Here is a 17171-nt window from a genome sequence, read left to right as displayed (position 1 = left end):
ATTTTCCTCCATCTATATTTTCAGTTGTAGACTGAATCATTTCTACCTTCTCCTCTCTGTCAACGCTCTCTGGTTTCATTTAAAAGAGCAAATCGTCAGATATTGTCCAAGATTAACCTTCAGGGTGGATATAGCTCACTAGCAGCCTCGCACCGATGACCTATCCACGTCATCATTTACCCAGAATGCTTTGCATGTAAATAAAATGGCCCCATCCGTGTAATATATTTTTTAACTTTTAGTTTAAAAATGATCAAAATTGAACATCCTACAGTAATTTTACAGTCTTTATTTTACAGTAAAAAATGTGTTTCTCAGCTAAAGTCTAATATTACAACTAATCATGGATCCCTTTAAGAAGGTTATTTTGCACAGACTGAGCTCCAACGCATATTTTGTATATGTACGTAACTGTACAAAATTTTGCCATTAACTTTCTGTCTGTTCAAGATGGCTGCCACATCTAAATCAAATTTAGAAAACTGAAAACTGGGTATACCTCTGACTATTTTACAGATATTTAGCTAAAATTTGCTCCAAATGAGACAGAGGTTGTAATATTTTTACCTTTATCTGCTGGAAGATTGTTTCGAGCTTCAAGAGCAGCAGGGACCAAGGCACTGAACGGGAAAGTTTGAACAATGAGGTCTTCACTCAAAGATGGTCCAAACTCCTCCATCTCACCATCATTACCTTCCATAATCACATCCACCATGTCCAAGACATCTGAGGGACATCGATGTCCAGATCAGATTTCAAAACAAAAGTTTCACAGACATATTTACAGTTGGAAGAAAACAATTTCAGTGTCACATTTTCATTCTCACCGTCTATGTGGGATATTGGAATACTGACGGCGTCCCCCTCCTGATTACTCAGATTAGCCTGCAGCTGACTTGCCTCCTGGACGAAGTTGGCAACTTTATCTGTGTATTCATGGGAACTGCCCACCAGTTTAATCAAAATCTAGAGTGAGAGACAAGAAGTTCACTATTAACATTATCTTATAAGAATCAAACTGTTTTAATTTGAAAAGTGAAACAATGTTGAAATTTCAAACATGGATGTAAGAAGTGTAGACTTGCCCTTTCCAAAAATGGAATAACTGTCTCTTGCTGGTTTGGTTCTAGTCTGGCCAACTGTTCCAGCCACAGCTCAACCTCAGACAGTGTGTACTCAAATACCCCAGTGTCCTTCAGCACCTGAATAAATAAGAGGAAATACAAAATGCTGGTTGTTTTTCTATGATATCAATGTTTTAACTTAATCCATTTATTAAAAAGGGGGGTTTTCAGTCATCGTGAGCACAAAAAATCCAGAAGAACTTTGAACAAATATAAAAAACTATGCTTTCAGATTCAACAGCATGTGATATTTACAATGTGTTGACCCAAATTACAGAGAAGAAATGAATCATGTCTTGTTTACCAAGAGGAGGAAATTTTAATTAAGAAAATGTCAAAATCCATGTCATTTTATTTAGCATATGAAGGCACAAAGCTACAGCACAGCAAAAATAGAAAGAGTTCCTACTTTTAGAATCAGCTTCTGTGTGGAGGATCTGAGGAAGCTGCTGCTGTTGGTGCTGCTCACAAACATTTTTAGAAGCAGGTAAAGTACTGACTTCTCTCCAGATGATGATTCAGAGCATGCAACATCCTGTTAGAAGCAGAACGATACAGATAATATATAAAGATGGTTGCTAATTACAAAACAATAAGTTAGAAACAATAAATTACCATTAAAGTCTATGATAAATAGAATAAAGCTTGTTCACCTGAATGCGACACCAGGAAAACTTGCTGGCAGGAAGATCTAAGGCCAACTGAAGTATCTGATACTGTAAGATGGGCGGGATTTCTTGCCTCATTCCCTTTTCAGACACAATCCCTGAAAACATTTCAAATTAATTACAAGTCTGTGTTTTTACGTCTTAAATCAACAATAAATCAACAACAAACACATTACCTTTCAGGAGTTTGCTGAAGTCAAATTTGCTTTGCATGACCAGATGTGGGACCACCTTCTGGTAAAGACATATGACCTGAAGAATCAAAGCCTTCAGCAGAATGACCTCAGCTGCATCAGCAACTGGTTGACAATAAAGCACAAAAGACAGTTTACATCAATTCATACAAAAATAATTGTAAAAATCTGTATTAATAAGTTATTACCAGGCAGTTCATTTTCATTATTCGCCTGTTCCACACATTCTTCACTTTTTGTCTTTTCATCCTCCCCCCCGGGGTTTTTCTTCTTGCTAAGTGACTGCCATGATGAAATGATGCTTGTCATGTCGGGCAAAATCTTGAACGCAGGATGAAAAATGAAGAGGATCTGAACGTGTGCCACTATAAACTGCAGACATTAAAACAGCATCTCCTTCAGCTTACCTTGCCAAGTGCCTCCCTGTACTGCTGCACCAACTCCTCCATCATGCTGTCTGTGTACACGTCTGATTTGTGCCACACAGACTTGTCCAAAAGATACGCCATGCTCTTATTAGCTTTTTTCAAAATGAAATTCATTATGGACACAGTTGTAAGCTGGACTGTGGAGTTGGAAAGCTGTCAAATTAATCAATATATATTTATTTTGTTTCAGTGTTGGCATTAGACAATATAACATGAAGTTTATTAAGTGACTTACATTGAGGCCCTGTGTGAAAAAGACTCTGTTACAAACTGGAGGAACAGATATCACCATAATCATGGACAGCAAGCGAGGCAAAGGGATCATCTCACCGCTTTGAAAAACTGTGGAGATTTCAGGCTGAGCTTCATAGATCTGAGGCAAAAACGCACAAAAGGTCATCACCGACACAAACGCCCATAAACAAACCAACAAACGCAGCAACAACATTTACCTTTTTAAGCAGCTTCACATTGTCCTGCCAGGCACTTCTGAGGCGCGGGGTGTACGAATACTGAGTCTCCTTGAAATATCTGGACAGAATGTCTGGGCAGGTTTTCAGCACGTTCACCACCAGATCTGCCACCAAATCATCCTCAGTTGCCTGCTTCAGCCCAACCAAAAACTGAAGCAAGACAAGATTACCCGCTCTACAAGACAGGAAGCATCATGATCAGCATGAGGTGTTTTCAAAGGAGTAAAATGCAAACTTGAAATGTTGAATTACTTACCTGCCTGATGTGCCAAAGCTGGCATCATTAAAGCTGATGCCATGTTTATAGGAGCAGCACAAGTCAAGAAAAAAGCTGTGAACAAGTTCCCGGACGACTGATATCCCAGAAGAATCAGAGTCCTCTGCAGTCTAAGAACGCAATGAAGTAAAAGTGTGACTCATATGCTTTTGAAGCTAATTTAAATGAAACAAAGTTAGTTTTATTTGATAAAAGGAAATTCACAACTTACTGTGTCATCATCTATGGAAGCATCTGCAATCCCATTCCATTTATACAAAGATGCAAGGTTGTCCAAAACAGCAGGAGTGAAGAAGCGCACTTTCTGAGTTTTACTAATGGCTTTGTTGAAAACAACCTACGTCAAGACAAGTAACAATAAACACTTTTTTACAAACTATAAACTGATTACATTTAATTATATGAACGTTGCAGCACTTACTCTTGACTTCAGTGTTGACAAAATTAGATTGACTGTTGACATCCTGTCCTCCTTCAGACCCGTGTTCAAGATATGTGGCAGGAACTCTAATCCACCAAATCAACATGTCATTGACACAGCAAACAAAAATTGTTCAGTGGTAAAATAGATATTTTACTCTCAGAGTTAACTCTACTGCAATATTGGTTCCAACCACTAAATTCACAACCAATTTTCATGGCAAGTGAATGGGAATGACGAGTATCTGTCTTGATCATAAATTAAAAAAAAAAGTACCCAAAATTCCACCTTCTATCAAGTTTACTTCATTTTTGAGAGATAGCAATGGCATTATTTTAAATCTGTGCTCCAACAAAAATTTGAATTTTCCTAAAAGTGCAAAAATACATTTTTGACAACCTTATTTTTCAGTTCTTTTCAGCTACCTAAATCCCCCAAATAAACCATTTTGAATTGGCAACAGCAAAATGTTAATGACAACATATTTACAATAGTTTCTTTCTGTGATAATAAACTCAATCTTTGTGGTGAGTAAACATTTATTACTAGATATTTTTAAAAATATTAATATTATTCTAATCACAAAAAAGCTTCTGAACTATCCCCACAAAAAACATTTATTTTTCTAATTTCTAATTGTCCATTTTCTAAATAAATATAAATGACATATCAATAAAGTTGCTTTAAAACTCTTTCAATCTAAGTAACTTGATTTAACATAAACCTCTCTTGAACATTTTGTCAGCATATTCAGAAATGATAAACAAAATCTTACCTTTAAAGTCTAATATTTGTCCAATGATTGCATTATTCCCAGACACCAAAAAGGAGAGCACAAACTGGATAAAAGCTAAGCGCACATCAGGCTTACCCTAAAAAAAGGATGAGAAAATTCCATATATTTACAGTATGCAAAAGCTTTAAAGCACAGTTTAAACAAATAAAAGCCACATCAGCAACACACCCTTTTATCCCTTCTTGTTGCAAGTTTAGGAAATGCTTTAATTTGAATGTGATTTAAGACTTCTCTGGCAGCTTCGACACCCTGAGACACCATGGCAGACAGTAGATTGAGGCACTGGCGGACAAACCTGCATACACAACAGGTTATGAGCAGAAATGTGTGCGTGCAGAAATGTACTGCTGTCATTGTACAAACCCATGATTTGTTGTCTGAAAGGACCCTTGAAGAAGTTTCATGTGGCCCGAAACCATCTTTTTCACGATTGCGATGCCAACCATGTTGAAGTGGGAGAGGTCACTGGCTGTTCTCAGAAGAATCACTTCTAGGCTCTCAAAAACCAGCATCATCTAAACAGAAACATGGTTTTAGAGTCATACACTGGAAATAATGCAGTTCAGTCTGACACTTACACTTCAGCTTACCTCAGTTTCTGTGTGCTTCTCTCCTTCTAGGAGACTGAATATCTCTGAACACTCCATAGAGATTTTGATGTAACCCTCGACCACATCATACATGTCAGAGCATGGCAGCTTCTTCGCAGTAAATATGAATTGTTGTAGTCCTGCGGGACAAAAAGTTGATAGACTGATGGACTTATTTTGTTTAACTTCCCTTATATAACTCATTACAAGCTTATAAGATTAATATACACCTACCCCTCATGGCTGTGGTGGGATTTCTAAGCATGGTTTTAAATTCAGTGCCATTGAACTCCGGAGCTTTTCTTTTCTCCGGAGGCTCCGACTCCGCCGGGACGTCGCTACGGCGCTTTTTATCCATTTTTATATCAACTTTAAATCAACATTACTGACTTCTTACGCAGATATATATTTAGTTCCACTGATCTGTCAATACAATGCGATCCAACAAACCCACGTTGAGGAATAAACAGAAGAATCCCCAAATTTTACTGTTCCGTCTGAAACACTAGTTTAAACTTTGGTTCCGCGTGCTTCTTGAACAAGTCCAAATCTTGTTTTTTTGTTTCTTGACATTAAAAAAATGTATCATAGATAAAATAAATATAAATAAATACATTAAAATAATGTTATAAAAATAAAAATAAAGCTGTTATAGCACTTCTTTTTAAGCATCCTCCTTTTCATACTTTTAATGACTCCTTTGGAAGAGTAGGTATAATCACAACAAATGGATTAGGAAAAATGTTGTTAAATTAAGTTAATGGCAAATTCTTTTGACCTATTTTTATATTTCTCAATTAGCAGTCATTAATTTCATTATACTTGTTTGCAAATCTGTACTCAATTGCAATGCACACTATTGTGATTCGTTTCCCATCCAAGTCATCTCAACTTTGCCATGCTTCTCCTCCTGCATTGTCCTAGAGCTGCCATTGTAATTTATATCTGTAAAGCCCCTGTGCCAAATGATGGCTATGCCTTTTAGTGCCTGTAAAGCTTATAGTTTTTCAAATATTAATGTTTAAGAAATTATAATGACAGTCAATGGATCCTCGTATTGGTCCAATACTGCCCCCTGCTGCCTCTACACAATATGATACTGCACCATAGTTTAATAATATTTAAACTCAGTAGTTTAGTGATTACAATATTAATATGACTGTATTTTGATGTTTTACTGTAATACTGTCTTTACGTTGTCCTATTGCCGTAATATATTGCACTTAAGTGTCAATAATTGCATTGGCAAGGTAAACCTTTTCTGTATACAGACAATCCAATCCCTGGAACTGTCCTCTGCCACATCTCCTATAGTCTCATGATGAGCACTGTGGGCTTTCATGTGGGAGATCAGGGTTCAATTCCAGCTACTGCTACTTTAACAAAAATCTCTGCAAACTTCATTTTGTCACACAATTACCTTAATTCTAAACACCTGCTGACATGACAGGCACAAGCTGGTAAAGAAAACACATTTGAACTTGGTCAAAGTTCATTCTGCAAGTCCAATGCTGCAGGCAAAGCCATGCTGCAATGGCATGCTATGTGGCAATGCACACTTGTTTTTACATTGTAAAAACCCATGTCTAGTTATTATTTTGCTTTTAAATCCTGTCATGTCCTGTGCTTAACAAAACATACAACAAAACAACAAATGTAATTCCTTACTTTTAACAATTTCACTTTTAATAGTGTTTTTCATAGATGTAAACATAAATCTTATATGTTTAAACGAAATGTTTCTGGAAATGTAACAATCAAAATGACTGCAGTCTTCCATCCTATTATTATTATTATTTTTAATTTATTGTTTATTTTGTAAATATCAGTTTATAACATGCCTTGTTTTAGTCTTCACAAAATCTCAGCATAAAGTAAATAAGGGAGAACATGCATTTTGTAAAAAAAATGCATGTAGACATAGTTGAGGTTCAGCTTTGTAGACTATTTGAAGAGTTGGTGGTTTTCAGCTAAAGTGGAACTTTTTCTTGGTTATCCTTTTAGCAGACGTTTTTAGGCACTGCCTGACCATATCTAAAAGTTGATGTTGAAGTGATGACAGCCCGCTAAAATCTAATTTGCATCATTGTCCATCAGTTATTATTATTATTATTATTATTATTATTAGTTTTGTTTTTGTTCTTTAATGTAAAAGACAGAAACACTAGCATAACAGATCAGATCAATCAGAAAATGAGGCCTCCTTAATAATCAGGTGTCTTTGTGCTTCCAATTAGACTGTTGATGATTGCTGAGAAAGTCCACTTCTGGACTTCTTGTTATTCATTTATATTTCCAACAGGGGTCACCTCTGCCTGAGGGTTTGAGTGATACGTTGACAGTTTTGAAAACTGAGGATGCTGGAGGACTTAGCAATCAGGGCTGAGTTGTGCAGATGCACCCCAGTGATAAAAATAATTAGAAGCCTTTAAAGGTACTATGCAAAATGTGTTTTATTTTATATGTTTTGATTAAAGTGAAGCTTCTGGAGTCAAAGTGGGTCATCCACGATTATTTCACATCCATTGTGAGGTTTTGGCTAAAAAAAAAACCCTGCTATTGTCTGGAATGTTGGTTTCTGGTGATTATAGCTCTCAGCTGTGTATGGAATAAAACACATCTGCCTGTGGAGTAGAAACCACTGAAAACCACTTGAATGGCATTTTAGAACTAAATATGTCCTAAATATTCCTGAAATGACAGCATATAAAAATTCTCTTTGTCCATTCTTCAGTCTTTACGGTTTAATTACACAGTTCCTACTAATGTTGTTGTTTTTCTTTCAGCTGCTGCCTTCTGTAGGGATTGCCATGGCAAGCATGAAATATCTGGCAAATGTTTTACGCGGGATGCCCTTCCTGACATAATCTGCAGCGTGAGTATTACAAAACGGTCCCACTGACCACTGAGCTGCCACAGCCCCACACTGTTCCTGTCCATACTCCAAACTCTCGTTTTTTTTATTATTTATATCTCATGCACTTACTGTAGTTATCAGACAAACTTCTGTCATGAAACAAAAACTACACATGATCTGTATGCTTTGATTCTGTTAGATGAAAAAAGTCTGTCAACTCCCTTACAGCTCTAGACCAAAAATAACATGTAGTGATTACATGTCAAGAAGATATGACAAAACAGATTGTAACATATTTTTCTGCAGCCTCCAGTGTTTCAATTATCATAACAATTTTTTTGTAAATAAAATAATATAAATGTCATGATCTGTGTCTTTGCTTTAGTTTTTTAGTGTTTCAGTGTTCCCCTGTGTATTTCTGCCCTGCTCCAGCCCAGCCCATGCTCACCTGTTTCCTCTTGTGTCTCCTCCAGGTGTTTCTTGTTGTCCTTCATTAGTTTGTCTTTATATTCGGTGTCCTGTCTTCAGTGTTTGTCCGTTCATTGTGCTTACCAGCCAGTGAGGTGTTCTCTGTGTTCCTTGTGCTGGTTTTTCTCCCTGAGATTTTGTGAGTGTTTTTGAGCTGCCCTGCCAGCCTTCTTTTGTTAAATAACTATTTTTGCACTTTGGATTTTTGCCTGTGCCCTGGGTCATTCTGCCTGCTGAACCTCACAATAAAAGGTCAACAGTATTTCAAAAGTCCACAGTAAATGAAGTTATTATTTTCTACAAAAAACACTGAAATTAAACTGCTTAAAATGCTTATTTTCTACCACAGGCTTATCTTCTTTTGAATTGGACTGTTTCTATGGACTCTGAAAAGCAACTTCTCATTATTGTTTTTTTCTAGTTTTTTTTTTGTCACTTCAGTAGAAAACGAAACCAAATATTAGTTTTAGTTTATTTCTTCAACATCGGTGACTTTTTTTTAAGTGAAGAGAAAATAGAGACAGAGAGAAAAACGGAGAGAGAGAAGTAATTAGAGAGATAGAAAGATTGAAATAGCGATTAGAAGTATATTACATATACACGAACAAAACACAGGACCACACACCCAACATCTGTCAGCTCACCTGTAAAATAAATGGATAAATACATGGAGGGCATATATAAATATATACACATACCCATACATATATAAAGATATACATACATACATGCCTACATTCATAAATATTGTCAGTATACTGTATACACACAGACATATATACACACTCAGTGACCAGTCAGAACCCCCCGGATCAGAAAACCTGTTTGTGAGCAGTTGTGAACATGCGTGTGTATACAAGATTTTACCAATGGAATATTTAATAGTGACTGTGGAGGACCGGAGACCCAACCCCCAAGACACGAGGCAGACATAGGGAAGACCAGAGCCCAAGGGCCCAAGAGGGATCCTGAGCGCAGAGCCCCAAGGGGCACCCGTACGGGAAGATCCGCCCACCCACCCCTCAGATCAGACCATAGGGGAGAACTGGGAGAGTCCCCCCAGCGACCCCACGTACAGCCCCCGGGGCCAGCAGCGACAAACTCGTGGGCCCCACCGGCACCCGCCATACCAGAGCAGATCCAGGAAAGGGTACAGAGGTCCGGGCCCCAAGGGCACACCCCCTCCAGGCCAAAGCCCGACAGGGCCAGAGGCCCCGAGCCCCAGCAGGCAGTCACCAGGCCAGGCCGGCACACACCCCAGCACCCAGCCCCAGACCCCAGGAACCCCCAGCACGCCGGTGGCCAGCCGCACACCCCACCGGGGGGCCGAGTAGCAGCAGGCCCCCAGATAGACCAGCAGTAGGGGCAGCCCAGACCGCAGCCTGACAAATACTCAAACATACACAATCGCACCATCCCACCCTCATCCTCACCCCCACTCAGTCAAAGACATACAAGGATGCCACATTCCACTCATACCCCCGATACACACTCTATACCCCCCAGGTCCAGGACATGCACCCACCCCCTATTGGAGGCAGCACACACCCGAACCCAGGAGRTAGACCCAATCATTYTGAGGTGGAGAGGAGCAGATAVCCAAGGCCCGGCCCGGGCCGCACCAGGATGCCCAGCCAGCCCCCCGCCGCAGAGAAGCCATACGCATGACCAACCCACTACACCGCCAACGACCAAGTGCACCCCCCCGGGCCACCCACAGGAACCAAGAGCCACACCTCAGGAGACCAAGCAGAACCAGGGAGGATGGAAAGCCAGCCCCGCCCCCGGCAACCGTCTAAGCCCCGAGCCCATCCACAGCCCAGGACCGCCCCTGGCGGCCCGCCCTTCTTCAGGACCCCCTCCCCAAATGGCAGTCGGGGAACGGGATGGGAATAAAGACCCTGACACCCACACCCCCACCCCCAGATGTACTGTTGGTGCGCTTTGTTCTATAGAGTAATTAAAAAGGGAAAGAAGAAGAGGCAGAGGCCGGCGTGGTGCCAGTTTCCCCTCCACCACTACTCTAACCCAAAACCCTAAGTGTCTATATCCAAACCTTGGGGGGTGGGCACAGGCACAGGAGGCAAGAGTGGTGCCATCCGGCCACCTACAGTATAGCCATGAGTGCCCACCATTATTATTATTTTTTTTAAATTACATTCTAACACCCAATGTTGTTATACAGTGTTGTCATATGAACAAGATACAAGACTTTATCTTGTGGATTGGAGGTTTGCTGTTCTGAGATCAGCTGTTTCTGTTTAAAGGGCGTCAAAAACTATCAGTTTTATTCTGGTATATTTGCAAACAGCCCACATGTCGTTTTATATCTGTCCTTCTAATTGATCTTGTGTTGTAGCTTTAAGTTACAACCTATTGTGTTCTTTGTTGCAGCACAGTTTAGGTGCAGTGTTGTATGTTGCAAAAGTTTATTTTAAATTTTACTCATAACTGGATGACATCTGAACTGTCAGGCCACGTGGATATTAAAGGAATCTCACAGGAAGTTGGGGTGACAGCCTGTGGATGTTGGATTTGTTTTAAAAAGTTTGACCCACTATCCATAATTTCTTAAAATATGGCCCCTTCAAACCAAAATGGTGGGTGTACAAAGCCTGTCACAGTCCTGACAGGGATGGTTAGGACTTTATAGCTCTGGGATGTAGGAGTAGGATATTCGAGGGTTCAAAGAGGTTTCAGCCATGTGTTATCTTGTCAAGGGAAACTCTTTTTTTTCTTGGCAGGGAGAAAAAAGAGGTTATTTATGACTTTGGTCTTTTCCTCATCACAATCTGATGCACCAATCAACAATAAAATGGACTAAGCATGTAAAAACTGAGCTGTGTCCAATAACATAAATACTCAAGATTATAGCACCACTAGCATTTCAAAATGTCTAAGTCTTTCACTTAAAAATTCACTTGAATATTACAGTTATTTTTTCTTCTTCTGCTCAATGGTAAATCACACAGTTATACTATACTTGTGTTGACTTCTTCTGTTACGGTGCCAGTAGCACAACTGCGTCTGGAGAGAAACACTGGGTGGCTTCCAAAGAGCTCTTTTCCACAGCTGAGGCCACTTTACCGTGCCTGTTTTCACCACAGCGAACCACAAGCCCTTCTGTGAGCTTGCTGCACTTCCGTTGTGTGCCTCTCAGAAGATTTCAGGCCCTGCTCACCATAACACTGCAGCCAACGCTGTTAAAGGATCAAAGATCACCTTCTGCTTAACAAACAGCCAGACACTCTGCCTATCAGAAACATCTGGGAGTGGTTGGTTGCAGCTGTTGGTGTGTGCCCACACCCCTGAAACAATTGGACCAGATGGAGAAACCATCTCACGAAAGGTACAGATGTTTTTGTTACTTTGAGCCATTCACCACAGGGAGATGTAGGGTGCTTTTTGAGGCCCTATTAAATTTAGACTGTTTGTGCTGCACCCAGATTGGGTTTGGTGCCTTGGGATATGCCACTGGCTTGTGGGTTGTCACTATTCAGCAAGCTGATTGAAAACAGGGCTGGATACAAAATGCCTATAGGAAAGAGAGCAAGAAGTTGTTTTTCTCTGAATGGGTGAGCTTAAAAGTACTCATTGCACAGTCATTAAGACCGGTCCTAAAAATGAATTCACGTTCAAATTTAAATTCATAAAGAAAGAAACTAAATCCACACAAGTTTTTCTAGTGGCTTATGATGAAATGATTTTGTATTTGAGGGATCATGAGTTTATTATGAAAAGAAAATTGTCTTTGATAATCAGTGATCGTATTGCGTCATCAAAGCTCATACAATGTGACAAATACATGCTCATTTCTTTGAGGAAACTTGTCACAAGTGAACATTTTACATATAGTTTAAAATAAAAATATAAAAAAATATATAATGTGAACAGAGAAATATGTCTGGCTTTTCTTGTTTCCAGTCATGATGCATTAGACTTCACTTTGAAAATGTAAAGCCAACAATAAAGGCAGAAAATCACTGGGTTGACTAATTCATATGGTGGATATGATGCTAATACCAGACCTGAAAGAGTCTGGAGAGAGTCTTCCCCTCTTGCAGACTCCCTCTGGTGAATAGAAAAACACTTTGGTGGACATTACACCTTGTTATTCTTTCCCTGTCCTGTCTCTGCCTTTTCTCTCTCTCTCTGCACACCATTAAAACAACATCTTTGGCCCAGGCTCACCGAGCATGACATTGGAAACAAAGTTCAGTGAACTACCCTTGCTGTGACCCCCCTCGTACCCCATTCATATAAGTAAAGCGGTTCTGTTCTGCACATCAAAGGAAGGTCTGCTGTTTTACCTGGCCGTGACTCTCTGCTCTTCCTCAAGATACATCCTGCAGTTTAATCACGGTCACTTTTGTTTAGGAAAGAAACAAAACTGTCAACACTTATCATTATCTTTTGTTGCAGATTGAAAAGAGCTTAATCTGCTCTTCTGTCTCTGCACAAGTTTGCACTTCAGACTGATTTTCATTTGAAGTGGCTTCGTTTTTGCACCCAGAGGCCCTCAGATACTAGGTGATAGTTAGCTGTCAAAAATAGGATTCTGCCTTCGTTATCTTTGACATTTTCAGTCCAGAAACGAAGCAGGGATGAGTGGACAGAGTGGTGAGTTAATGGGATTTTCTCATACATCAGTTAATAGAGGTGCCACGAAAGCACCACTTGAAAATTTTCTCGAGGCTTTTCTGCAAGTACGTAATGTTGCAATTATTAATTAATCCCTAATAACTGCAGAGATCACTGAAAAATTTACCAGCGTAATTAACTTTGAGGTATGTGTTTCAGTTTTAATTAAAAACATTACTTTTTCATGATGGCTTCATGGGTCCCAGGAGGATGAAGCAGAACTACCGGTACACAATTATTTTCTGAGTAACCTGACTTCTTTTGGTTTATTTGAAAGTTTCTCTAATCTATGCCACTTATGTTCTTAACAGTGCCCTATCAAAGCTGTTTTCTGTCTTAGAATTTCTTTGATTTCACATGTTGAGCAGTAATGAGTAAATAGACCTTATTTTCAGTTATAAAATCAGAAAGATTTAGCCTGAAACTACAGAAGCTACAGGCTACCTATCCTGCATCCTGAACTTCTCTCACACCGCTGTGATCAGGCAACTATTTTATTTGTTATGACAACCTTAACATTTGGTAATTATTTAGTAGGGTCCTGGACTGAAGAGATGAAGAGCAAAGTGAGTCCCTTTGGTCCAGGAAGGTTTTGATTCAAAACCCTCAATGAATCATCAAAGCCTCAAAACAGGATGTGGTGATGTTATAAACGAACCCTTTTAAAATGATTTCTGTCACCAAGAAAATAACGATGCGGGCATGTTCATCTCTAATTTCTAATGCACAAACTTTACTGTGGGTGCAGCTGCTTTTTCAGTTGTGCTACTGATTACAGACTTTGTGCGAACCAATGCATATATGGTTGTGACAGTAAAGCAGCTTTCGTCTTTAACAGCTGTGCATGACTAACTCTGAAACATGCCTTACTGATGTCGGCTCGTCCCATGGGTCTTTCATCGATTAAATTTACCGCCCATCATCTTTGAGCTCCATCCTTCTTGTTGAGCGTGCCATATAGTTATTTGGCTAGGCTATTTAGCATGGTTCCAAACCTTTAACAATAATTTATTATGTTTCCCAAGACAAACTAATTTTAAGTTGCACACCAAATATACAGGTCTCTCTAGCAAATGAGCCAATTGTGTCTCAACGAGACTAACCTGCAGAAACAATGGAGAGCGGTTTTGTTCAAACTAGTTTAAATAAAGATAATTTACTGGTGATGGTGTGGATTATTCCTTATTTATTTCTTTTTATTTTTATTACTGTGGAGTTAACCAAAACCTTCCTATGTGCCAAGAAAAATTATCACAGCATCTAACTTAGGACAGAAAAAAAAACTTATTGTTCTTGTTTTATTTTACCATTGATGCTTTGAAGATTATAGCAAAGTTGAGTGAGCCTGCCATGGCAAATAGACAAAGGAATTCACCTCTAATCTGACCCTGCCAATGATTGTTCACTTCATTGCCAAGGTTTTTTTTTGGTATGTGTTTAAAAATGATGGAATAAACAGACCCAAAAATTCTAAACGTTCTCTAGTGACAGCGCTGTGAAATGTAGAGTAATGGGATTAGAGGCATTTTTTTTTCCTGAGCTTGTTTCTCTCTTCAAAGAAACGTTTGCTTGAGCAATTTAATTGTTTTGGGAATTCCAGAGCATTTCTCTCAATGCTGTGCATTCCTTTCCTCCGCAGCACAATGCATTCCTGGAGAATAAAAGTGATCACCATTAGAATCAGTTAGACTCCTAACACTGTCTGAGGAATTTCTTGGAGCAGTAAAAACAAAGTGTCAGATGGTGTGATGGATAGTGTATTAATTAGAAAGCAGTCAGTGTTGAAGCAGGTGTGTTTTATTCCAGACTGCTGTTAACTTGATTTGATCCAAAGTAGATCAGGCTCTGAGGGTTTCAGAAGCAACAATTTTGAAAAAAGACAAGTATTATTGCTATTTTTATTGTAGGTTTGAATGAGATGAGTACATTGTCACACCACATTGCAAGCTACAATTATTTTTAAATGTGAAACATTTTTAAAAGGTTTAATTTACCTCATTTCAGTAAGATGCTTGAAGGAGTTGTACGTATTTTACTTGTTCTGAGGCAGCTGTCTAAAACTTTAAAAGCATATTATTATTTATAAACTTTGCAGAAATCAAAGAAATGTCAATAATTTCTTGAAGGAATGCTTATCATCTGCCACCCTTCCCACCAGAGTTTCAAACTAAGATCGTTATTTGTTGAGAAATGGAAGAATTATAATTGTTTTGGTCAAACCTTAAAAACAATAATATGCACAATCATGCAAAATTGCAAGATGTTGTTCTAAGAGTGCAGGTTGTTAATGGCTCCCTGCTACCTCGCCAAACATGAGCCCAGTATAAAATGTAATGTAAAACTGACTGCGCTATACTAGCCATTTTTATGTTTTGTAAGGTAACAACAATAAAGACAGTTGCTACAACCATCTTTATTTGGGTTGACTCCAAATGGTCATTACTTGTAGATGAATGTCCATGTTATAGAAGTAGGTTTAAACCAGTAATTCATGACATACTTTAATGACCTAGGTTTCCATGACACACTGTTTATTAGTAGATAGAATGATAAAAGTCAGAACAAGATTTGCTAACAACAATCACTCTTAGATGTCACTTGTATTTATCTTTGTGTTTTCTTTGATCCACCATTATGAAATCTTGCTTTATTAAGATGACATAATATGTTAAACAGTATATATGAGACCTCAACTGCCTCAAAGGGAGCAGGAGCAGGAGTGGGAACAAGGAGCAGAAGCAAAAACCAGAGGAGCAGAGAGCAGGGGGACAGTCTGATGGCTTTATATTGTTCTGTGTTCCTGTTGTTGCAGTAACACTCAGCTGGCCATTCCACGGAGTACCTTCATTCTTGGACCACATATTTCTGTCTTTGTTAAATAAATATTTCCACAACAGTCATCCATTTCCTAAAAAAATCATTAAAATCCATCCAGTAGCTGTTTTGCCAACAGACAAACAGAACTGACTCCATCCATCCATTGCTTATCTTACTTCTCCCTTTCAGGGTCATGGGGGTCACTGGTGCCCATATCCAGCAGCCAAGAATTGACTCCAAATAATTAATTTAATCATTTCAAACAGAGATGCTGTGCAATCTGTCAGTGCTCAGAATGTGGTTGGAGATGACTCTCAACAACCAGCACCTAATTTTAGATCAATGTAAGTAAAACTGTCTGAGCTGTTCCCATTTTTCTTTGTTTTCCAAGGTCAGTTTGAGGCCATCTTGAATTGGGCTGACTTCAAAAATTATTTAGTTGTAGATCTACATTCATCTATTATTTTTGTGAGTTTTTCTAAATTTCAACTAGTGGTTCATAAGATATTTTGGAAGTGGACAATTATTATTTTATCACTTTTGGATGTTATCACCTTATCATGTTTTTTTTTTGTTCAGTTGGCAAATAACTAATGTTATCACAGAGAAACTAAACTGCCCAGAAGAACAAGAAAAATGCAAAAAGCATTGTCTGAATGTAAAACTATTTATTACAACTTATTGCTTCGCTGTTATTACGGAAAACCCTGCTGTTGTTTGCCCTCTTTTGCGTTTAAAATGTAATAAATTGTAATACACAGCAAAATCTGTAGTGTTGTTTTTTCAATGTTAATAATTTTGAGTTAGTGGGTGTTGATTTTGGAGTTGTTTTAACACTTTTGGTGATCAAAAAGCTCTGCCAGCTTTGTTAATCAAGCGAGTTATAAGTTTACACCTGTGAATAGGTTACATTCACTCCAGGTTGAGTTGGTGACAACATCCGGTTCAGACGTGCCATGTGCGATTTTTCCATTGCTCAGTTGGTGAACGGAGAAGATGGCAGCAAATGCAACTTGTGGGGATTTTTCGGCTTAAACAAGGTAAGAACCGAATATATTTACTTCTTCAAGATGATAAATGCTGTATGAAGTCGTGATAACTGATATCGGGTGTGAAGCGGCTGAATTGATGCTGGTTCATGCAAGTAGGCCTACGTTCAAAATGCAGCTAGGCTAGGCTAACTTTCTGACTAGAAATGATATTAATTATAGAAAACTAAACCTTTTTCTATCAAAGATAAAACTGTACTCTAGCTCCCCCGACTGATTAAATTCGATCCAGGTTAATATCTACATTTTACTGGAGAAAAATCACATTTGTGTCATTCCGTAGGCCTAAGCTGTTATGTTGGGCTTAATGTTGGTGCTTGGTGACAATTATTTATTCGGACAAATATTAACGCTATACTTAGTTAAAC

The 17171-nt window shown here is 38.8% G+C and overlaps 1 protein-coding gene across 1 annotated transcript in view; it reads right to left on the bottom strand.

Annotated features, from left to right (window-relative positions):
- Positions 1–5437, bottom strand: part of urb1 (URB1 ribosome biogenesis homolog) — a 17958-nt gene extending 12521 nt beyond the window's left edge. Inside the window, exons 1-18 of the mRNA XM_014012728.1 lie at positions 5206–5437; positions 4972–5111; positions 4745–4896; positions 4550–4676; positions 4361–4457; positions 3586–3671; positions 3376–3501; positions 3144–3274; positions 2867–3062; positions 2650–2787; positions 2394–2567; positions 2175–2307; positions 1969–2091; positions 1778–1890; positions 1534–1659; positions 1086–1202; positions 828–966; positions 568–726 (exon numbers count right to left, since the gene is read on the bottom strand). Of these exons, the coding sequence (XP_013868182.1) occupies positions 568–726; positions 828–966; positions 1086–1202; positions 1534–1659; positions 1778–1890; positions 1969–2091; positions 2175–2307; positions 2394–2567; positions 2650–2787; positions 2867–3062; positions 3144–3274; positions 3376–3501; positions 3586–3671; positions 4361–4457; positions 4550–4676; positions 4745–4896; positions 4972–5111; positions 5206–5329 (2401 nt within the window). The 5' untranslated portion in view covers positions 5330–5437. The remainder of the gene's footprint in view (positions 1–567; positions 727–827; positions 967–1085; positions 1203–1533; positions 1660–1777; positions 1891–1968; positions 2092–2174; positions 2308–2393; positions 2568–2649; positions 2788–2866; positions 3063–3143; positions 3275–3375; positions 3502–3585; positions 3672–4360; positions 4458–4549; positions 4677–4744; positions 4897–4971; positions 5112–5205) is intronic.
- Between the last annotated feature and the right edge of the window lie 11734 nt (positions 5438–17171).

This window comes from Austrofundulus limnaeus, unplaced genomic scaffold, assembly GCF_001266775.1.
Source record: "Austrofundulus limnaeus strain Quisiro unplaced genomic scaffold, Austrofundulus_limnaeus-1.0 Scaffold94, whole genome shotgun sequence".
Taxonomy (NCBI): domain Eukaryota; kingdom Metazoa; phylum Chordata; class Actinopteri; order Cyprinodontiformes; family Rivulidae; genus Austrofundulus; species Austrofundulus limnaeus.
This window is presented reverse-complemented; position numbering and strand designations above follow the sequence as displayed.